At 38.8% G+C, this 23,323-nt stretch overlaps 1 protein-coding gene across 2 annotated transcripts in view; it reads left to right on the top strand.

The window, feature by feature from the left end:
* The window catches only part of MDN1 (midasin AAA ATPase 1), a 104,191-nt gene that overhangs the window by 54,117 nt on the left and 26,751 nt on the right, over positions 1 to 23,323 (top strand). For both annotated transcript variants that reach the window (XM_037392994.1, XM_037392995.1), the window contains exons 49-76: positions 183 to 403; positions 1,419 to 1,532; positions 2,328 to 2,460; positions 3,123 to 3,232; positions 3,920 to 4,053; positions 4,766 to 4,926; positions 5,328 to 5,448; positions 6,547 to 6,757; positions 6,905 to 7,136; positions 8,265 to 8,391; positions 9,299 to 9,469; positions 9,614 to 9,828; positions 9,927 to 10,308; positions 10,514 to 10,623; positions 11,767 to 12,463; positions 13,438 to 13,599; positions 14,433 to 14,706; positions 15,709 to 15,944; positions 16,582 to 16,677; positions 16,908 to 17,002; positions 17,724 to 17,848; positions 18,981 to 19,127; positions 19,406 to 19,515; positions 19,966 to 20,039; positions 20,214 to 20,409; positions 21,879 to 22,038; positions 22,206 to 22,352; positions 22,960 to 23,086. In XM_037392994.1, coding sequence (XP_037248891.1) covers positions 183 to 403; positions 1,419 to 1,532; positions 2,328 to 2,460; positions 3,123 to 3,232; positions 3,920 to 4,053; positions 4,766 to 4,926; positions 5,328 to 5,448; positions 6,547 to 6,757; positions 6,905 to 7,136; positions 8,265 to 8,391; positions 9,299 to 9,469; positions 9,614 to 9,828; positions 9,927 to 10,308; positions 10,514 to 10,623; positions 11,767 to 12,463; positions 13,438 to 13,599; positions 14,433 to 14,706; positions 15,709 to 15,944; positions 16,582 to 16,677; positions 16,908 to 17,002; positions 17,724 to 17,848; positions 18,981 to 19,127; positions 19,406 to 19,515; positions 19,966 to 20,039; positions 20,214 to 20,409; positions 21,879 to 22,038; positions 22,206 to 22,352; positions 22,960 to 23,086 — 5,088 coding nt within the window. The remainder of the gene's footprint in view (positions 1 to 182; positions 404 to 1,418; positions 1,533 to 2,327; positions 2,461 to 3,122; positions 3,233 to 3,919; positions 4,054 to 4,765; positions 4,927 to 5,327; positions 5,449 to 6,546; positions 6,758 to 6,904; positions 7,137 to 8,264; positions 8,392 to 9,298; positions 9,470 to 9,613; positions 9,829 to 9,926; positions 10,309 to 10,513; positions 10,624 to 11,766; positions 12,464 to 13,437; positions 13,600 to 14,432; positions 14,707 to 15,708; positions 15,945 to 16,581; positions 16,678 to 16,907; positions 17,003 to 17,723; positions 17,849 to 18,980; positions 19,128 to 19,405; positions 19,516 to 19,965; positions 20,040 to 20,213; positions 20,410 to 21,878; positions 22,039 to 22,205; positions 22,353 to 22,959; positions 23,087 to 23,323) is intronic.

Here is a 23,323-nt window from a genome sequence, read left to right as displayed (position 1 = left end):
ACTGATATGAAGTTGGAAGCTGGCTTTAAAGCCAAATAAAGAAAAGAGGAGAGGTTATTGCATTGCTGCCTTCTTGCCTGAAGACAGTTGTATGCTGTGTAGCTTGACTTGCAAAATACATTCTTTCCTGGAACTGGCAGTTCAAGCCCTAGATTGCTGGATTTCACTTCTTTGTGTTTCAGGACACTACCACTGACTCTGCAAGACCTTCAAAAAATTATGCAGTCCACTAATCCTGAGGGTCTCAAGTTCAGTGCTGTTGAGATAGATGCAAGCTGGATGGATAAAATGGAAGTTCTCCAGACTTCGGTGAAGTTGTTCATAGAAAAGGCGACCAACCAAGATTGGACATTGAGAGTTAAATGGCTTAACTCCTTAGCCAAAAACCTGCCACAGGTGCTTGGTATGTAATTACTTAACTTACCCTTTTGCCTAAGGACTGGTTTATTTTATCTTCACAAGTTGTATTCTGTCAAAACATATAGACCATTCAAATGGTTTGATATGAAACTTCTCAACTATCCATGCTAAATCAAGGGCATTGAGGCTCCAGGGAGAGACAGAAACAGGTTGTGCATATTAGGGACAACAGGAGACTGTGGGCTAAACATCAAGCATGTGTGTAGCTTGTCCTGCTTCTGAATTACAGTTATTTTTGACTACCTCTTGGTCTATGTAAGCAAATATGCCTTTCTTATCACTTTTTTAAAAATAATGGTACTAAAACCAGTAAAATGCCTGCTGTTTGTTTTGTGTTGAAATACAAACGGTTAGAAAGCCAGAAAACTGCAGAACTGAGATTTTCTGAAGTTGTGTTGCCTGAACGTTCAGGATAGCAGCTGAGATGAGGTATTTTGCTTAATGGCTTTAATTACATTAAACTTGTGGAAAATTTAGACAGGCCTTAGTCCAAGTAATACACTATACAAGGAAGCTAAGTGTGTGAGAAATCTTGGGCTGTATTGTCCCTACATGAATGGGATAGTTCCCCTTTGATCTTGCTGTCTTTCTAGACAGGTGTGTCTATAAACTAGAAAAGATCTAGAAAGTTACTTTAGTGACATATGCTCTTAGGTGACCTTTGTTTTTTTTCCCCCCAATTAAAAAAAAAAAATAGATGTACTGAGAGAAAGATTTGAAGGCATAAACTCATGGATTTTCATAAGCCATACTTTCGATAGCATACACGTAGTATCACCAGTTTAACTAGAACGCTTTTACTGCATTTATTTCTTTGGCCGTGATATTCTGACTGCTTTTAAGAGCTCTTGGAGCTAATACAAAGTAGGAGCAACCAGCATGTCTGGGGTGCATGCATAGATGAGATTCGGGCTGCTTGGCTGCTTCAGTTGAAGTTATTTTTATTTATTTGTACTAAATGCTCTTTTACACCTGTGTCCTCTGCCTTTCACCTTCAGATCCAGTGCGGATTCAGCTGGAAGCAGGTGCTGTAGCCCTTGGTAGTTTCTATGCCAGTCCCCTCTCGTCTGGAGTCAGTAACATGATCAAGTTGCTACAGCCGACTATGACAGGTACTTCTGAAAAAAAATTGACGTAAGACATAGGTGCTTCCTTTATTTGTTTTCTGAGCACACTGCAACCCTTCTTAGGGAATGTGTGTAACAAAACAAAGGCTCCATTCTAACTATATGTTGTTCTTGTTGCAAAAAAAGTAACAACAAAGCCACTCTTGCTGTCTAGAACTGCAAATGTGGTGATTAAATACATTCATCCTGTGCAAATTAGGTAAGAGTGCTATGGCTATGAATCCTGACTCTGTATTCCTACAGCTCAGATTTCAGTGATGTTATTGAGAGCAATGCATATATCTACTGCCTTTCTGACCAGATAGGTTACGCATCCTACTTTTTTCCCAGTATTTATTGTGCTGGCCCATATAAAACCTATGTTGAGGTCTATAATTTTCCTGCAGTGTTTTACTGGGAGCTCAGGTCTGTGGTTTCCTTTCCAAGTTTGTTAGATGCCTGAAAGCTACATACAGTGACACTGGAGCCTTTATGCATGGTCCCAGATATCTTGCCTGGAACTGTGAAGGGAAAGGGAGTTGGATCTTAGTTTCCCGGCTGTCTTTCTGGGGACTCTGACCACTGGTTAATTTACTTTCACTGTTCTGTTTTACAGAACCTGCAGTCAACTTAATGCTTTTCTGTTTGGATATCTGGAGTGAGAGGGAGCTTAAGACTCTGCCTTCCTCTTAGGTTTCCTTCTTTCTTTCCCTAATGTTCTTGCATAGGCAAGGTGATTGAGGAAAGTCTTTCACTGAATAACATTTCCACTGCTGTGCTCTGTCTTGTCTGTCTTCCTAGATGAACATGTGATGCCTCTGGACCCAAGGTGGAATATGCAGTTCTTGGATATCATCAGAAATTCGATGAACTTTGATGCAGAAATGGAACACACAGATCAGCTTCTAATCCTTTTGAAGTCTGTAGCAAATCGGTGGGTTAAACAAGCCACCTTGTAAAGACTGCCCATTGACTTATCGGTGCTGTAGAAATGCTTGTGGTATCTGCTGAGTATGTTCTTAGGTTTTGATAGATGTCATCTAAAATGCCAGGCCTGAGGTTTTTTCCAGGTATTTGTGGTTTTTGCCTCTGTCTTCTGTAGATTCAGACTAAAACAAATCACTTAATACAGGGAGCAGGGCTCTCCATATAGGCTGGAGTAGTTCAAGGACCAACCAGAACTGTGGGATGAAGCATAAAAGAGGCAGAAACAGCAATGTGAAATTTGTGACCGAAAACTTAAATAGTTGCCCTGCTTTTTGATTTGGACTGATTTTCCTAATAAGAGCAAAAAATAGCCTGATTTTGCAATTACAGTACAAGGAAGCAGTTGCTCACATGTACTACAGGTGGTGGTGGTGCATCTGTTCAGTAGCTCAGTACTTTTTCCTTCCTGGTGATTGCTGAAGTCAGGAATCTGCTGTTTGTGAAGCTTGCTTCTGCAGAAACCATATTCAAGCAATTAGTTATGCTGCACTTGATTCTTGTTTCATAATACAGTGAAATATCAACTGTCACTTTGTAGTTCACCATCCCCGTAAGGCAGAGACTTAAAAATGGTACTGAATTTCTAACGACTTTATTTTTTTTATTCAGGGCAGTATTATTTCTTGACCGAGAAAAAAGAAGCTACACCGAGAAGAATTTGATTACCAGCAAGAAGCCAAGAAATAGTGTTTTAAGAATGTCTCTAGATTTCCACAAAGGTGGGCTGATTTTTTTCACTGTTCCTTTTGGTTCTATGGTCAGTTTGAAATATAATTAATTTGCACTGTTATGAAATGTGTACTTTAAACATGATGTGTCCTGAATGTGTAGAGAAAGTTTGTGTGAATTTAAAGCAGTGAGATGAGAGTTACTCTGCTGTGTAACACATTGTTCTTAAATAAGATACATCTTACGTTACATGTAGCGTTTATGTCCAGCCTCTACTGGGTAATGAGTGAGTATCATTCCTCTCTTAATTCTAAACTGCAGGATGATGGTGGAGAAAAACTGGAATAGCATTTTGTCTTTGGCTAATAAGAATAGCCAAGTTCTTCAGACATGCTTTTGTGCTAATCCTCTTTCTATTTTTTTATGTAAATTGGATGTTTTACTCCTAAAACAAAGGGGGGGAAATCAAGCAGTGAAGTTAGTGCATTGCATAGAAGCAGTTGGTCAATGCTTCCCTCGTTATGGACTACTCTTCATTAAATGCGTAGGGGTTAATAGAGGATTGTACAAATAATGAAGGACTACTTTTATTACTTCAATTCTTAGATCTTTTCAGGTGGTTCCGCACACCACCCAACCACAGAGAGCATTTAGTGATCAGAAATTGACCCTTGTGTCGTGTGATGTGGCTGGAACACTCAGTCTCTCCCTTTCTTTCCCTCCTCCCCAAAACTCAGATCCAGGAAGTTACAACTGTCTTCCTCATACAATCGTGGTCAACCTTGCTGCTTTCTTTGAACTTTGGGATGCATTTGCATTTCACTGGGTGAAGTCTACTCAGGTGGCCTTAAGTGACGATGACATGCATGATGTGAGTAGGTTTTTTTTGTAGTATTTTTATGCAAGTCAAGTGACATGAGATTGTGTGCACCATGCTATTTTTAGTTTCAGGGACCACTGAGTACATTGCAGTGCTTCTGTTGGTATTCAGAACATGCCTAACATCAGTGTGTCAGTGACTGTGTTTGTGCTCTGTCTTCTCATTTCTTCTGTGTGGAGTGTAGATTTTCAACCTGCAGATATTTAGGTGGGAATTATCTTTCCTAAATATAGACACCTGGGACATAGATATCTCAAGCCTTCTCTGCCCGGTTAGGATGGTATGAATTGTGTCACAGAAGTGCCAGTTACTCCCTTTACCATCAGTGGAGAGAATCCACATCTATCTCAGAGAAAGATACCTGAACCTGGATAGCTGACATGTAGGTCACAGGGGTGGTTTGTTTCTTCCTCTCCCTTGTCAGATCATGAAGATAATTTTGCTGCGATCTGACAATGTCATTGTAGACTTGGTGCATGGTTTGCTTGGTTTTGACTTGTGTAGTTCCACCTGCCAGTAGAGCCATGTGGTAATTTTAGGGAGCTATAGTTGAGTAGTGGTTGTGTACAACTAAATACAAAGCATGTGTGAGTCTGAAGTTAATGCAAGTGATGGTGTGTTTGCTTTTTCTCTTGCTTGAAGTACAAAGTACTCTGTAACACACAGCAATGGGAAAACTATAACCTTTCTGGCTTCTTGTTAGATTTTATACTGCTTGTTGTGGCGTGACCGGTTCTGGGCAGTCTCTGACACCCTGACAGTAGATTCACCAGGATTGTCACTTTTGTCCCTGCACTGGCACTGGGTTATGAAGCATCTAATTGACAGAATTCCTCAGATGCTTATTGGATCAGACCAGCACAAGTGAGTGGTTTTGATTTGTGTTTCTGTTAAATGTATGTATTAATTACTCTTTTCTTTAGTGTTATAGCTAATTAGCTATATTGTTTACCATTAGTGTCCAAGTTGTGTTCCATTAGTGATACAAGTATGTTAGATTAAATAGCTGTTCATCTTTAAAATTCAGGTTTCTTAGCATTGGTCTTATGCTTGCGCAAATGGTCTTCTAGAATTTTTACCCCTTTAATAGAAGGATAAGAGAAGGGACTTTTGTCTCTTTATGCATCCTTTCGTGTTGTTTCTCAAACTTCTGAGTTAACTGTGGCCTTTTTTCTCTCCCCCCCCTTTCCCTGTGTGTGTTTTGTTTGATTTTTTTTGTTGTGTTTTTGTTTGTTTGTTTTTGTTTTTTTTTTTTAATCTGCAAGGGTTTCCAAGGAAATTCAATCTGTTTCACAGCAGATTCAGAGCTGCTTGGCCAATCCTGCTAGCATTTCTGCCAATATGAAGATATTGCAGAAGTCTCTAGGAAGACCTCTTCCTTTTAAGGTATTAGTACTCTGTTTGCAAAAGATTTGTATTTCCAGCAATATGCAAATAATGCTTTAAAATGATCATAAAGATTTACAGCACTTGCTTTCCAGGCCAGCAAAAATACATTCCTTTTGGACTAGTTAGATTAATTAAAAAACCAAATTCAGCGAATGTTAATGTACATCTTTTTTGTGAAATATAGCACTTTATCCAGATAGCATAATTAAGAATAGAAATGTCTTGTATAGATAGCAGTTATTCAATATAGGGTGGTGCCCAAGAATAAAAATACTACTCCTTGCTCTGTTCTGGAGACTTGTGAATGGTCAATATGCCGCTTGCTTATTTAGGAACATAATGTGTGTATAGAATAGATAGCTGCACTTCCTTTTATATAGCATAAGATGGGGCTGCCTTATGACTTGCCAAGACAAGGCCTTTTACTTTGACAGGTTTGATTTTTTTTCTTATTTCAGCAATTGTTGTCAATCAATTAAAAGAAGAAATCTTACAGTAAAATTTTCTAAAGAATATAAATCGCTTTCTAAAAGCAGGGCACGAGTAGTCATGTGGGCTGCTGATGTTGGCTGTTAAGACCTAGGGTTTTATGACCTTATCTCTCAAAGATAGTCAGCTATTCAAAAGTGCACATAGTTACTTCGTGGGACTCTCAAGAACATTCAGTGCTTACTGAGAATTTTGGGAGATTTTTCTAGGCATCCAAATGTATTTAAATTGCAAGTGGTTTACACACAAGTGGAGTTTCTTTTAAGTGATAGTAGCTACTGAAATTTTTATTACTTTGTGTATTTACTGCCCTTAGTTTAGGTAAGTTGCCATGCTGAAGTATTGTTTGTCTGCATAATCTGTGTAGTTTCTTCATGAAGGAAAAATAAACTTGGCAAGTAAGAATTGTGGCAAACTATTTAAATTTCTTTCTTCCTACTTTATTGAGTAGGGCTAGGAAAGAATTATTAAGTTGTTGCAAGTTGGTTTATATATACTTGTACTTCAGTTGAAGTAATTTGAAATCTTACTTTTGACTGCAGTCACAGATCTTGTTCATTGTTCTGTTAGTGCTGCTGAAACAAATTGTTCTTTTCATGTTTCCAGGATAAACTGGGCATGGAATGTTTTTCTCAGTTAAAAGTCCTCAGCAAACCACTTAACATCCTGGAGCTAAGATTGGCCTTTGGAGAAAGTAGATGGCAGGAAAAAATGTGCTGTGTGAAAATTGCTGCTGCTGGATGGAAGGTGAAGAAAGCGTTACTGCAAGCAGATGGCCTGATAATTAGAGCCAATCATTTAGAAGATGTTAGTCTGGGTAGGTGACACTTTTGAAGAGCCTAACAGGATTATTTCTTCCATGTCAATGGTTTTTTTTAAATATACAAATGTAAAGATTGTGACATGTTCACTGGCAAGAAATATAGTACATGCATTTATGTGCCTCTTACACTCTGTCAAACAGGTCAACTAAAGATTTTTTTGAAAGCTGTGCATTCACAGCTGAGAGCAGAAGGAGTTACCTATGGTCATTCAGAGGAAAGATTTACTGAAGACACCGTCTCCAGTCAGTTAGACCCTGCCTTGTTAAACCAGCTCTGCAGTAGGGTTCAGCTGTGGCCTGCAATGGAATACATAGGTGTGCTATGGCAGTACAGACTGACAGCAGATTATGTGGCCAAGGCTTGTGCAAGAAGGTAAGAAGGTTGGAGAAAGAAATCCTATATTCCATTCATGAGATCCAGAATCTCTAGCTAAAAGCTGCAACTTTGGTGTTTTACATCTGTATGTAAATCTGCATGTGTACATATATGATGTATCTATAGCTGTGTCTATATGCATATATATGTATGTCATGCACACATAAGCTTATATATTTATGTATATAAATTCATATGCACTCCTTGTCTGCATGCAGAATTGCAGCTGGGCAGCTATAAAAAAGTATCAGCAAAGGAGTAGTTTAGTGTTATATCAAAGAAGTACTGTACTGCTTTTCTAACTTCCCTGGTGCAACAATAGGAACGCTGATGTCCAGGACCCTTTGACTGAACACATTACTATCCAGCAATTGCTTTATTAATGGATGAATGGGTTATAGCTGGAGTACAACTAAAACCTTTTATGTAGTAAATATTACATAAGTATTTCCAAAAGGAAAATACTAACATTTGCCTTTTAATGAAATAGAAGAGTCTTTCATATTAGGAATTAATATGAAGGTGTTTATCACAGTGTTGCTGGGGGCTACTGTAGAAAGTCTGAATTGGACTTCATGATGGAGAAAGTATACTGGTATGCATGCTTCCTTTCGTGTAAGCTACACACATATACTCGCAGCTTAATGTTGTTTTAAGGGCCAAGTGTATTTATTTTTTGATTGTTTGACCGTTCCTTAGAAGAGAGCTCTTAATTTATGGATTTCAGTGCAAGTAATTTTTTGTGCAGTGAGACTCCTAGAATCACTGATGCACTCTTGAATTCAGCAAAGTTCTGATTTTCACAAGAACTATAAGGCTGGATGACGGTTTGTCTCCAATTGTTTTGCATGTTTTGCTGAACATGTAGCTTCTAGCTGCAGAAGATTGCACTTCTTCCCCTTTTTGTTGTCTTTAGATTTTGCCAGTTTTGAAGGATAAGAGTGTTACAAGTATTGAGTGCTTGTTCTTCCCCAGTGTTTAGAATGTTGTCATTTTAACATCTCACAGAGTCTTTGTTATTGTGGCTTTGCCTGCCATTCTCAATTTGGTTTTCTATCCAAATTATTTATTTCATGTGCCCTGCTTTAGGCATTATTTAGGCTGTATTTCTTTTACCTCCTACAGGGAGAACGGCTGTCAAGAGCTACATATATGTTCGGATCTAGTTGAGCTTATAGCTTTTTCCCTGAAGCTGACACCAGCTGCTTCTCACCAACTGTCTGGACTGTGGTACTTGTTGCACTTCCATGAAGTAAGAACAAATTTCAGTTTAATTAGTCTTGCAGAAGTTTTCAAGTAACTCTTCAAAATAGGTCTACCTCTGTAACTTTTTTTTATTTGCAGTTTTTCTACCTGTGCCTGACACTAACTGTTCTTTCTTTTAATAAGAAAGGTTATTAACTGTGAGCCTGCAAAAAATGTTATGAAAACACAGCACTAAAACATAAACAAAACACAACAAAATCTGAAATAACATAGTTCTGTATGATCTAGTCTGGTCATATTGTTCCAGTCATCCATATGTGACCTAATGAAAAGCAGGAGATTGATTGAATGGCAGGTGCCAGCCTAGTTGTATCTATGCATTCAAAGTAATTTTATGCTGAAAAATACTTGCTTCTGTTCCTGTGCTTCTATGTTATTTTTTTCAAGTCTGTATTGCAAGTCAAATATACAGAGACAGTTATTTGATGCATTTTCTGTAAAGCACGTGATACACCAGAGAGATTCTGATCAATTAGTGTTTAGTTATGATACAGTAGTGGTTTGTATTCCCACAAAGCTCAGTAAACCAGCAAGTTCACTTCTAAATGTTTCAGAGCAGAATATTGAGTCACTTTATCTGTTTCATGCTTATGCAACCTTGTGTGTTGTTACAAAAGGTTGCGCAGTCATATACTAGAGGCTGTATTCTGAAAATTTGTTCTGTAAACATGCTGCATATCTCACAGACAGGAGGCAGTGCAGACCTCAGGATGTGTACTCCTTGTTGAGAAGAGATGCAAGCAACCACTGTGAATTTGAAAAGGATCTTGAGGAATATCTTGTACTATCCCTACCGAAAAATAGTTTCATACTTTGTGTGTGTGTGTCCATCCTTGATTCTCTGTTGCTCCCTGTAAATTATTCTCAGCTCTTAAGTTTTTCTCTCTCCTTAGATATCCCCTGAAGAAATATCTGTTCTGTCATCTCAGCTAGTTAATGCTGCGTTAGCATCCTTTTGGAGCAGTACTTTCACCACAGACCCGGACTACTGGTTGACTTGGAGGCCGCTACCTGCAACAGAGGAAAAGAACTTTTCTAAATCCAATATGAACTCTTCTATGAAGGTTTGTCTCTTCTGACCTAATCAAACTGAAGGCTGAAACTCTTCTATTAAATAATTCAACAGCTTTCTAAAGCAATACTGTAAGTTCTAGCATAGTCAGTGCAAGTTGTATCTGAACAATCTAACTCTTAATCTCTTAATTTAGGGCCCAGGTATTTTGACCCGAGCCGTTTTCTCAAAGTGCTTCTTTGAAATTCTAACTAGCAGCAGCAAGACAAGCCAGTGGGATGTGAGTGGGCTTCCTGTTCTGTCATCATCCCATGTGACACTGGGAGAATGGATGGAGAGAGCACAGCAGCTTAATGAAGTCAGCTCAGCACTGTGGACCAACCTGGCTGTCTCTTCAATAGCAGACTTTAGGTATTGAGACCTTTCTTCCACATATATGTTATTTAAGTTGAGCATGTTAGAAGAGCTTCCTTATCATGTGTAAACTTTTCTCATTCCTTTTCCTCCAGACACACAGATGCTAGACTACAAGGAATAATGCTAAGCAGACAACTCTCTGCCCTGGTAGATCTGGTTCCAATGGAACTTCAAGAAGAATTCTTGGAGTGCTGTGAAAAGCTCTACCTCAAGGATCCTGTTGCGTATGAGTACCTTTCTAAGATACTTAGAAGCCTCACCGATCAGGAGTTACTTCCTAAAGAATTCCTGTTTCTCCTGCTAACTTGCTTGCAGCAGTTCTTTGGGGAAGGGCTTAAGGAGTTACCAGAGACAGCTTGGCGTGGAAGCCTCTGGGTGAACATTGGTTTGGTGCAGATCCAGGTGTGGCTTCCGCAGACCAGGTTTGATCCTGCTGTTAAAAGAGAATACAAGCTCAAGTACGCAAAAGAAGAGGTGAGCATGGATCTGAGTTGGCTTTTACCTCTGTAATGTATAAAATCAACACCAAGGAGTTTGGCTTGGGTGTTCTTGGGAGAATCTTTGGTTATGATTTTTAAACTGTACAGTTAGAACTTCTTTTAATGTTCAAGAAAGTGATGTACCTACTTGGTTACCAAAACCAGAACCTCTAGAGAATGGTTTATTCTTTCCTTTTTAGTTATACCAGCTTGAGTGTGAATGGAAAACAAATGATTTCTCATCCCAGCTGCTCACTGGAAAAACTATTGAAGATGAAGCAGTCAGCAACTATATTCATCCCCATCTCAGGTAACATCTCTGACACTCAGCTCTTTTCTTTTAGATTGGAAATTTCATCTTTGGGTGCTTGCACTCCAAAGCTTTTCTCCACAGCTTTGTAATTTTTGTGTTCTGTAGAATTAAGAGTTTCTGATTTTGAAGTATGAATTTGCAAACTGAGGTGGTAAGGACAAATACAGAAGCTGTTTTCTTTATTTGCAGTGACTAAGGAATTGTCTGTATGCTTTCTACTGCTGTAAATACAGCAGTTAAAGCAGTGGCCTTTCACATCTTGATAAAATTGAAGCTATGCCCAGAAATGAAAATAAAGCCATACATCTAATCTATGGTCATGTCATTAAAATGTGACAATGTTATCAACAAATTAAAATGACATGGAATATGTACCTATCACTGTAACTCTTCAAGGCTGTGATAGATGCCAGGGCTATTTTGCAGAGTTCTTGGACTGATTGTATTGGGTAGAAATCTCCAGATGTGTATTTTAGCGACAGCCTTTGCCTGTGGTGCTGTGGATGGATGAAGTTGCTTACCACATAGTCCACTGTTGACATTCAAAATTTGTAGCCATTGTTTTGTTGTTGGGTTTTTTTGGTTTATTTTTGCTCGTTTTTTTTAATCTGAGGAACTTGAAGAGGTAATTTGAAGTGAACAGAGATTTCTCCTATGTGCAGGTTTCCAGATGTTCCTTGCACGTGGAGATTAAAAACTGGGTATTATTCATGATTTTCCACTATTAATGGAAGTTTTTTATTTCATTATTATATGCATGGAGCTACTGATAGTTCTGTGCTATTGCTTAAAGAGAAAGATAGCCATTGAAAACAAGTTCTGAATGGCTATTTTACCAGTTGCTTCAAGCAATACTACTTTTTCCTTAATGCTCACAGAGCTGTCAGGTCGCAAGCAAAAAAGTAATTGAAGTTTCTTTGAAGTGTTGGCGGCGGGGGGGGGCATGAGGGAAGAGGAGAGAATTGCATACGTATGCTATACAGGTGTCACTTCTTGCTTTTCCTTATTTGCTGTTTCACACAAACTAGAAGAATACTTCTGAAATTTTTTATACATCTAACTATTATGTTAGATATATATGAACATCTTTATATGAAATACATTTGTAAGTCTAAACTGATCAATGTTATTTTTTAACAGACTGTTGCATGAAAGAATGCAAAGGCTGAAGGAGCAAATAAGCAGTCTCTCCAGAAAAAAGGCCTTCAGGCCTCCAGCTCCACCCTATGACTGCTTATACCAGGAGGCACACCAGTACATCAACAGCATAGCACGGGTTTCTTCAGTCCAAGATCTTTTAGCTCGCCTTCTACACTTCCTCCGTGGGGAAAGACCTAAATCACTCCAAGCAGTACAAAGCCTGTTAAATGAAGAAGCATCTTGGCAACAATCACACCATCAGTTTAGAAAACACCTGGCAGAGGAGTATGCTGCATTCCCTGATGCCATAATTCCACTGCAAGCTGCCATCTTACAGTTGCAACATGGCATGCGATTAGTGGCTTCTGAAGTTTATGCAGCACTCAAAACTTCTGTGCGTCCAGCTGATCTCACCAACCTCCTTACTACTTTGTTGTCATTTCCTTCAGTTGGCCATGCTTTCCCCACTTACTTTGCTCATGCAGAGATTTTATGCTCGGTGAATTCAGTTGAGGTCCTTCGTGGACTTAAAAAGTTCTTTTTGAAGCACTCTGAAGGAGAACCTGAGGGAGTAGAGCAGCCTTGCCCAACTCTGGAACAGCTCCTAGTGAATGCTTTGTTGCATCTTCGCTGCCATGTACTATCCAGAGGAGAGATGGACCAGAAATCTCTGCAGCTTTTTAGACACCTGTGTCAGGTAACATCCAGGATTCTTGCACTGAACTACCTTGTCTCTTGTACAAGAAAGTGGGTCTACAGGAGGACCACAAAAATTATCAGAGGGCTGGAACACCCCTCCCATGAATAAAGGCTGATAGTTTGTGATGTTCAGCCAGGAAAAGAGAAGGCTCAGGGAAGACTCTACTGTGGCTTTTCAGTATATAAAGAGGGCTTACAAGAAGGACAGGAGACTTTTTACCAAGGCTTGTAGTGATAGGACAAGGCACGGCAACAGTTTTAAACTGAAAGAGAGTAGGTTTAGACTGAACATAAAGAAGAAATTTCTTACAATCAGGGTGGCAAGACACTGGCACAGGTTGCCCAGAGAAACGGTGGATGCCCCATCCCTGAAAGTGTTGAAGGGGCAGGTTGGATGGGTCTTCAAGCAACCTGGTCTAGTGGAAGATGTCCCTGCCCATCTACCATCTCCCCCACAGGGGAGTTGGACTAGATGATCTTTGGAGGTCCCTTCCAACCAAAACCATTCTATGGTTCTACTTGATAATTGTTAACATAATGTTCTTAAGATTTTGGGTTATTTTTTCCAATGAATTGACTGGATTAACTTGTTTGGGTTTATTAAGGCATAAAATCATAGCCTGTAGTGGTTGCTAAAGATTTTATTAGTTTAAAAAAAGCAATAAAAGCCAAAACCACACAAAGGAAGACAAAACCAAACTTTGCAGGGAGTTTCTTTGTAGAATGGTTAAGAAAGGAGACTAGAATGGCCAAGGACTCTGTGGCATACTCTTCTCTGTGCTTTCTCCCCTCATTGGTTTGTTGAGAGGGAAATTCACAAATCTGCTTTCAAGATAGATTGCTTTGATTTGTACTGTTGTAGACTGTAGAGGAGGCAAGAGCCAAACAAGATAGATCCTGCCCCTTCGATGAAATATGAGGTGATTTTAAATGTTAACGTGTGTAAAAGCATGCTGCTTTATGTTTCCTTAGGCAATTGTAAATGAATGGGATGAACAGGAACGCCGGGCCCAAGAGCAGGAGGCAATGGAACGCAGTCTGTACAGATACAGAAATAAAAGTCGTGGGAAAGGACGAAGTGAGGAAGAGGAGGAAGAAGAAGAATTTAGAAGAAGATTTCCTTTTCATGAAAAGGTAACAACTGTAACTCTGTAAAGAAACAGAAAAATAACATCTAAAATAGCTCCTGAAAAATACATGCTGTAAGTAAAATGAAGTGAGGAATGAAATGTGTTTTCCTTCAGGCAAAAGAAAGATGTGGGGTAGATTTTTGATAGAAAGGTATTAACTACTGTGCTTTTAGTTTATTTGACCTTTTGGTTGTAAAAATGTTTCGGAACTAATTTCCAGACTTGAACTGTACTGTGGTTCAGGTGAATAATGCCCAGTTACTGGGCATATAAATTGACAATATAATTAGTTTGTTGTAAAATTCTGGAATTTGTTTAATTTAGCAGGTGAGGTTTTATTGCCTATGAAGACTAATCTCCTTGATTAAATAAAGCTGTGAGATTTTTTCAGATTTAACTAGTCTGCATTACTGAATGACTTCTGAAATGTGTCTTCACCAAGCAATGTTATGCAGTACAAAAATCCCGGAGACAATTACACGTGTCATTGTGATGTTAGGGTGTAGTAGTTCAGGTCTTCAAGCAACCAAACAGCGTTGAGCTGGTTTATCAACAGATAGAACTTGTGCTGCTTTTTCTGAAAGAGGTTTAGTTGGCAGCAGCTCAGGGATCACTGTCCTGCACTCGTCTGCTGTGGTTATGCCCTGCATTGTTCGGTTCCACCCATGTTCTGTTTCAGACTGACATCTGAGCTGTGAGGCAGACAGTGTATCTATATAGTGCCAACTCCAAATCATTAACATATTGTTGCAATGTTAAAAAGTGCAAAAAGGGAGATGGGGAGAGGAGGCATTAAAGGAAGAAATAATTGACTTTTGATTATCATGTAATTTGCAGGACTTTGAAGATATCACAGCTGAGCCAAGCCTAGAAGAAAAAATGGAAATGGAAGATCCATCGGAAGATCAGCTGGAAGCCGATAGAGCTCTCTTGTCCAAGACCTCTATGCAAACAGTAATGATGGTTCATCAACAGTTGTGCTTAAACTTTGCTCGATCCCTGTGGTATCAACAGAGCCTGCCTTCTTATCAAGCCAAACATTATATCAGTGCCTTTATTTCCTGCTATCAGACTGGTGCATGCCTGGTGTCGCAATTCTATCCTTTAATTGGTAAGATCTCTAGCAATATTTCAGATGTGCAGGTCTAGCTTTGTAATGATTTGTTTTAAATTAATTGTATTGCAGGTCATGAAATAGACTTATTATGGGAAAAATGTACAAAACCAGATTTTCTTTTTCCAAAGAATTTGCCCCATGTTCAGAATTGTCTTGGTGGAATGCTTTGATTTTTTTTTTTATTATTATTATTACGGGGGGGGTGGGGGTGGGGTGTGTAATTCCATTTGTTAGCATATGACTAACACAGTTCAAAAATAAATTGAATGCTAAGTGAAATTTTGTTCACTTGCATCTGCATTATCCTGTGGAAGATGATGCACTTGAAGTTTCCCAGAAGTAAAATTTGCAATTAAATTCATAAAATAATTGGTTTAAATGAAGCTTCTATAATTTCAAAAAAGGCAGTGTTTTTTTGGTTTTGGGGTTTTTTCCACCCTGAATTTTGGCACACTTGATGTGTAAATCATTATAACAATGTGCAAGACCTCGGGATCATCACTTCTGAAAGCAGAGCTGTACTTCAGTTCTAATCTAATAAATGTATATGTGTGCAGTTAAGAAGCCACAGATAAGGGCTGTTGTTTCTACAGTAACTTATTTTTGTGTTCATACCTGAGGTGTAATATATGCAATTTATTTTTTGTGTTTATGTTGGATTATTTTTTCGCAGTGTCTTGGTACTAATACTGTAGTAAATATCTCCTTAATGTGAATTTATGCACAGAGGAACTGTGGTCTTCTGACAAGATCACAGCCCACCTTTAGGATGCTGATTTTACTTTTATATGAAAAACTGATAACACAGAGAATGTAAACTTTTAAGTATGTCTACCGTATTCCATACTCCCATCTCATTGTTTGTGTGGCATATTCTTCTGTCATTGTAATACATAACATGCTAAGGCTTGGGATGCAAGAGAAAAAACACTTCATCTGTTGGACTGGAAAAAGAATTAGTAGCATGTGTGATGTCTTCCTCCTTCTGCTTACTAGGTTCCGAAATGAATGATCGCCTTTTGGGAAGCCAACTTCTAGTTAGCACTATTCTTCGCAATACTTTTTTTGAGGAATTGACTTCAGATCTTGTGCTGCAACAAGATAGCCCGTATGATTTCTACCAGCATCCCAATATTCAGCAAGTCCGGCAGTGCCAACCTGTACTTGATAATTTTGCTAAAGAAGTAAATGGGCTATTGCAGGAATGGCCAGAGCATCCAGTACTTGTACAGGTAGAAAGACCTCAACAAGTGTTTGCGGGAAACTGGAGCATTTTATAGTTGCATTTGTGTGTAAATGCGTATAGTTATGCATAGACATGTGCATGTATACACTTGCCTAGATGTTATCTGTATTACTTAAGCAGATGTTTTGAAGCCATACCGGTTTCTTCTTAAGAGGTATTAGGTACTTTAGCTGTTCTGTTTTAGTTATGAAATGTTAAGCAGTATTCACCACCTACTCTGATCTTACAGTTTTAAGCAATCTTCAATCTGCCATACCTCAAAGAGTCTTGAGGTTTTTGCTGTTTGGGCTCCTGGTTTGTTGTTTTTTTCCCAAAATGCTTTCATAGTGCTTTGAAATGGCTATCTTTGGTCCCATTTATGGGGCCTGTGTGACCCTCGGGTAATTTCTTACAGTAATGCAGAAACTTAAAATCAATTGGAACTCTTTGTATTAGTTCTGTTGTGCTCCTTCCCCCGAGTGCGCTGGCCTTCACTGAACTACTAAGGTGCTTTTATACTAAAATGAGGAAGAAGTTTATCTCATGCAAGGGAGGGTTATGCTAATACAAATTAGCTTAACTTTATGACTGCTTCTGTTGAAGATCAGTTACTATAGGTTGAATGCTTGTTTTTTATTCTGCAGCTTTTAGTTGTCATGGACAGAATCCGGAGTTTTCCACTCTCTAGTCCTCTCTCAAAGTTTCTGAATGGCTTGGAAATTCTACTTGCAAAGGCACAGGTAAGAAAAGAGCTAAGGGGAACTTATTTTCTCTTCTGTGCTTCCTTATTTATATTGGTACCAATATAAAACCAACTGAAAGCTGTCTGACTGCCAGGACTTGGGGAAGTGAACTTGTTCCATGTCGTAAGTTTAAGGAGTTAAGAATGTAATCAAGAATAATGCATGAGTCTTGCCATGTAAAGACCAATTTCTGGCTTTGTATAAAGGGGAACTTTTGTTTTTTTCAGGACTGGGAGCAGAATGCTAGTCGTGCTCTGTCCTTGCGGAAACATCTTGATTTGGTCACACAATTGATTATTCAGTGGCGTAGATTGGAGTTGAAGTAAGAACTATCCTTCCCTACTGCTTTTTCTTAGAGTGTAAGCTTCTGTCTCTGTATGGAGACAAATTCCAATGCAGAATTGTCTTAATCATGAAACATGCTTTTCTGTTTATATGGATGTACTAGTAACAATGTGGGGATAAACCTCACCCAACTAGCAGCTGTACTGGCTCAGGATGAGCATGCCCAGCCCATGATGACCCTGTGTATATGCCTCAGGAGGATTAGAAGCAGGACAGATAACTACAGTACTTCAGTACTACAGTATTTTCCTAGTGTTTTCCTGTTTTCATCCTAGGGTTTGGTGAGCATGCAGTGTTTTGTCTGTTTAACAATCTCCGTTAAATTTGATTTAAAAATTATTTCCAGTCTCCTGTTAAGACCATGTAAAATTTTTAGATCCACAGTGTGCCACAATCAGTAATTCTACAAGTCTATCTCAAGTTCTGTGAAAAGAAACTTTTGAACCTGGCTCTGACTGGTTTTGTTCTGCTGTCCGTAGTTCCTGTATTTCTTCTTTCACATTTAATAGTAGTAGCAAAACAGTGATCCTCAAGAGTTGATTGTGTATATTAAGCGTGTGTGCAGATTATTCCATCCTGTAAAATTTGCCTTTGGTTTAGTAGAAACAGCGAATAAAGTTTGTGTTGTTTTGGAGCCCAAGCTACCCACAATATTTTTGCTTTATTTTTTCTTCTCTCCACTTCCTTATTGTTCCCAGTTGCTGGTCAGTAAGTTTGGACAATATTATGAGGCAGCATGTAGAGAAGTCCACAAAGCACTGGTTTTCAATCTATCAGATGATTGAGAAGTATGTTCAAGAACAGACAGAAGCAAACGTAGAAGGTAAGTGCTGGCCTTATATAAGTGTGTGATGCAGTTCCAGCAATTACTAAGGATGTATAATTAAGGTACTAAATGCCAGAGTTTGACAACGCACTTTCAGATATAATTCTTCTCCTCTTTGCCCTGCAATAAATTCCATGACTGCATAGGTCTTCCATACAGAGTGACCTTTGCTTGGCATTTATTTCTGGAACCACCATAGGGCCAGCATTGTAGGTGATGTAAAGAAAAAAGATGTCTGAATAAAGCATCTGAAAGAAATTAGAACCACGGTAACTTTATGTCGTGCATATATAAGCATTTCAAACAGATTTGGGGGGTAGGCCGCCTCCATCTGCAGCTGGAAAAGGAGTGTCTTTTTTTATTTTAACTGCACAAAACATAATTCATATCCCAGCTAAACTGCTCTTAACATTTTGTATAAAGCCTAAAAAATTTGTGCAGGATGTTTTGGTACATACTGTTCCTAACAAATCTGTCTGCAGGTGTGCACATTATGTAAAATAGGGGAAAGAAAATAGGTCTCAGTCCCTTGGCGCCCCCCCATTTAATGAAATGGTAAAGATGAAGGTAGTGTCCTCTGGCATGAGGCAGGGTTCCTCCAATCTCATGACTGACTAATGCACTCACTTGATGAGGTTCAGGTGCTTGGGTTGTTTTATACGAAGTGAACAGCATGTCATTTTCCATAGGTAATGCTCTAAAGACACAGTGTTCTCTACCAGATTCTTTTAAGATCTATTTCTGTCTTCATGATTTTGTAGACTAAAGGAACTAGCAGTGACTAATTTGTAGTATGGCTCATCATGACCAAAAAAGCCATTCATTCATAGAGAACAGCAAGTATTCTTTACATACTTGATGCACTCTGACATTGGACATGTGACTGGCTGCCTCAGCTGCTATCTCACTTCTGCCTCTTGTCTCCTCTCCTTTCTTCCAGTGTATTGCTTGTTGGTTTTACTTATTAAATTAGAATTGTTCCTTTCCTATTTTGTTTTGAGCTTTTCCTAATAGAGATGTGACATCTAGTTGGATGTTTACAAAGAGCAGACAAAAATTTTCATGTAGAGTTGTTTTGTTCGTTTGTTTTTCTCCCACTTCCCTTCTAAATTTCTGGTACAATGTTCAGGAACTGAGCAAATGGATCTGAAAACACTGGTCAGCACACTACAAGCTTTCATTGAAGGATCTACTCTGGGAGAGTTTCATGCACGACTTAAAGCACTACTGGTTTTCCACTGCCATGTCTTGCTGATGCCTCAAGTAGCACAAAAGGGTAAGTTGATAGCATTACATTTGTTGAGTCTTTTTCACAACAACCTGACCGTCAGGTATTCAAGACTTTTCAAACAGATCACTAAGCTCATAAATACAACACAAGCCTATGCTGCTGTTTCCCATTTTCATGGAGAATGCTGTTGGTCAGTTTACCCCATCTTTTGGTGTTGCTAAGCTTCATGATTAACAAAAAAAAAAAAAAGGGATGCATTTCTCTTCTTGATACCAAACAATATTCTGTTGTAAAAGAAGCTTGTTATTGTCTATCCCTCGTAGATGTTCTGTGCAGCATCTTGTGGAATCTACACAATTATTATAAGCAGTTTTCAGAGTGTGTTGAGGCCAGAATCACTGAACTTCGTCAGCCTATAGAAAAGGAGCTTAAGGTAAAAGGAAACTTTGGACAATATAGTGATCTAGTCAAAGGAACAGTGGAGGAGATATCTGAATTCATATATAGTAGCTCTGTTAGCCACTGAAATCCCTACTATACATCACACTTTCTTTGGCAAGAATTTTTTTCTGAGGTGGGGGAGGGGGGAGGCATTGGTTTAAGTCGCTAATGTTTGGTCAGTCCCATTTAGCCATGGAGGTTTCAACCCAGTAGTGAAGCCCCTTTGGATTTCACAATATTTGGCTATGCATCAGTTTTAGAGTAAACACATATTTTAATAGAAGAAGATGCCTATACAATAATTTGCTCACTTATTGAAGTGTTTTGCATTTTAAGACTGCCAGGTCATCATAGCTGATCAGCTTTAAAGATCATCTTTTATATGGAAATACTTCATTGCCTTTATATAAGTAATCCCATTGATTATTTATTTTCCTAACAGGAATTTGTGAAAATTTCGAAGTGGAATGATGTCAGCTTCTGGGCTATAAAACAGTCCGTTGAAAAAATACGCAGGTAACTCGGAGCTTGGAATTAAGCTCCATATTTGGAACCTTCCTTCTAGATGATTTCTCTGTGGTGGTAGATTTGAATGCAGCAATGTTTCTTCTGCTCATAAGACAGTGGAAATGCTTGTTTCCAGCAGCTGAAAGATTTCCAGGATTATATCTGCTTTTCTTTGGTAATTAGGACCCTCTTTAAATTCATGAAGAAGTTTGAAGCCGTTCTGAATGAGCCATGTCAGTCTGCCTTGGTGGAGATTGGTAAGGAGGAGCAGCTGGACTGCTTGCAAAAGCAGGAAGAATCTGAGAACAAAGAAACCAAAGTTCAGAGGCTAAACGACATATTAAGAAAAATTCTGTCTGCTAGAACAGATGTTGCCAAGGTGACTGTTTTCTTTGTTGTAAGTGTGGGAAGGATATTTTCTCTGTGTTCATCTATATGTTGTTTTTCAGTGATTTATGCAGGAAAATCTTACGTAAGTGTCAAATCTGTTGAATATATCATCAACTTTTTGGTCTTACTTGTTCAGTGTTATGAAACACTGCACATGGGTGGGAATGCAGCACAGAAAGACAAGCATGTTCTGTATTGATTTGGCACAAGATCTGTGCTCTAATGTAGAGATGATAGCGTTACTTGCTTGTGTATTGTCTGCACCAATTTGTTACTTCCCTACTAATATGGACCAGGAGTTGAAATTATTATTACCCCCATTGTTATTTTTTTTCTAAACAAGGACCCTGACAGATGATTATATAGCTGTAGAATTTGTGTGTATATAAACTCTAATTAAATATAAAATTACCTTGATCTTGAATCCTGACAGGGGAATGCACTACTTTGTCATACGTTTGCTGCTGGCTGACTACTTGTATACTGTGAACATTTGCCTTGGACTAGCTGATAAGTGGTTAATCCTGCTCCACAGTGCCACAGTTTAGTGGGTGTCTAATAAAGCTGTCCAGCTCAGAGAGGAAGTCAACCAGTTTTCTTCCTGAAATAGAGTCCAGTTCACGTCTGTTGCTTTTATTAATAAGATGAAAAGAGACAATTGTAACTCAGCAGAATTTGGGGGCGAGTGGGAAATGCTTAGTTACTCTCAGGTTCCAAGGTTTTGTTCACTTTGTTCAGACCAGCAGGGTGGCTGATCTTGCTCTTGTCCTGTGACAGTCGGGAGGGTAGAGCGAGGAGGGAGAAATCTGATGCAAATCTAATGTGCTTGGTTATTGTTTTCATGCGTTGGTTGGTGGTTGGTTTGTTTGCAGCCTTGTTACTGATAGCTAACAGGGTTGGTTGTTTCACTTGTTGCAGTTTCACATTATCTTCATTTCTTAGACAAGATGCATGCAAACTCCAACTGAAGAAACCCTAGGGATTAACTTTGGACATGCTGGGAGATTACTTGTTATTTAATAATTGTGCACTGTTTTTTTGTTGTTCAGCAGTGCAATTAAATTTGGGTCTAGTGGAAAGTAAGTGCTGGTGCTCTTACTATCACTAATGCCCTAACACTGCGAGGGCGTTATGGTTTAGGGTAATGTGTCTTTGAGCTTGGAAGGCTGGGGAAAATGACCTGAAGCTATGAAAGAAGTAACGGCAAACACCTAAGAGGTGTAGGATTGTAGCGTCTTCCATTTGTTTGGCTGTTTGCAAAACTAATGTATGCCTGACATGCATATATTGTGATTTCCCTGAAGTTTTGGTGCTGAACTGTTCAAAGGATCACTTGAACATGTTTTGGGGTTTCAGATAAATTTTAGCTGCTGTTTTTGCAGCAATTTACTCATAATGGTCAAACAAGACAGCTTTGAGTATGTGTATATAATTTTTTTTGTTTGTTTGTTTTCTCAGAGGGCCCTCCCAGAAGAATGTCAGGGTGGCATTATGTTTCATACCAAATCTCTTCAGTATCGTCTGTCTAAGCTTACTAAAAAAATGAAGAAAATATGTACAACAGTTACAGAAAACAATTCATTCTTGAGTCTGGTAGAAAATCTTGACCAATTTACAGGTTAAGTAGTCTTGTGATTTCCGTACCATAATTGACCTCTGTAACATACGTAGAACAAATCAGGGAACAGTGTAGATACATAGTTCCCTTCCCAGACTATCTTCCCATGGCTGCTTTGCGTACATGAAATTTTTACATCTTACCTTTCCTGGCTGTCTTCTATACAGGTGGTATCATTGTTTCTGTAGCTGAACTGCAAGATTTAACGATTGATCAGACAGCAGATAAGGAGAAGCAGAAATCAGAGGCAAAGCATATTCAGATGCAAAAGCAGCGGGCTTTGTCAGATCTCTTTAAAAGCCTTGGTAAAACAGGTAAGCTTTGGCTAAAAATGTGCTTAGTTTAAAAGTACAGAGTTCTTAAGCATTTTACTGTTTTTGCCAATACATCTAAACCCACCGTAAAATATTACGTACGTGAAGTCATTGAGCCACTAATATGTAGGAACATCTTTAAGTGTCTCTCTTCCTCTATTGACTATGAGGCGTGGTGTGTTAGCCCGTTCAGATGCCTTCTGTTCTTCTTACATTCCGTTAGATGTACAACAGTAGCTTTTCTGAAATCTGCTTTATCTCCAGTCAGAAGTTATTGCCCAGCTTTTAGAAACGAGAAGGAAGCTCATTATCTTGTATCCATTCTCTGATCCAGAACTGAAATTAAGTTAACTCATTAGAAGGAGAGCCCATCTCTCAATTGATAGACTGGCAGAGATCAGAGTGGCAGCATTGTGGTTGAGCGTAGCTATGATGTGTTCTTACATTACAAAACTTGCAACATGTTCAAAGACTGTCAACATCAGACAGCATCAGGAAAAAAACGTTGAAGTATTTTTTTATATCTTAATACCAACTGTATAAGTGACCTTTTTTTTATATAAAAGAATGAGGGCATAAAAGAAAGCATGTTCAAATGTCATTCCAGGTTTGTCATATCGGAAAGGTCTTTCTTGGTCCCGTTCAAAAGACTGTCATGAAATACTCTACCTACATCCACTGGACTTGCATAGTGCATTAGGTGGAGTAAATTGTACACATGAGCTGGATGCCACGTATGTACACAGTATTTCTAACCCTCAGATTCTATGAATTGCAGCTATAACTTAAAGAATTTATTGCATGTGGATTTAGACTGGGATTTCTGGACTGTAATTCCTTTAGGATTTTACATATTTCCTTCCCTTCTTCCCATTACTTCTCAGTTTGAAAATCTTGTACATACTGTATTGGCATGTACAACTGAGCAAGGGTTTTGGGGAGGGGGCGGGGGGGTTGCTTGTTTTGTTGTG

This window comes from Falco rusticolus, chromosome 6 (assembly GCF_015220075.1).
Source record: "Falco rusticolus isolate bFalRus1 chromosome 6, bFalRus1.pri, whole genome shotgun sequence".
Lineage (NCBI taxonomy): Eukaryota > Metazoa > Chordata > Aves > Falconiformes > Falconidae > Falco > Falco rusticolus.
Note: the sequence above shows the minus strand (reverse complement) of the source record. Positions and strands in the feature narration are given on the sequence as shown.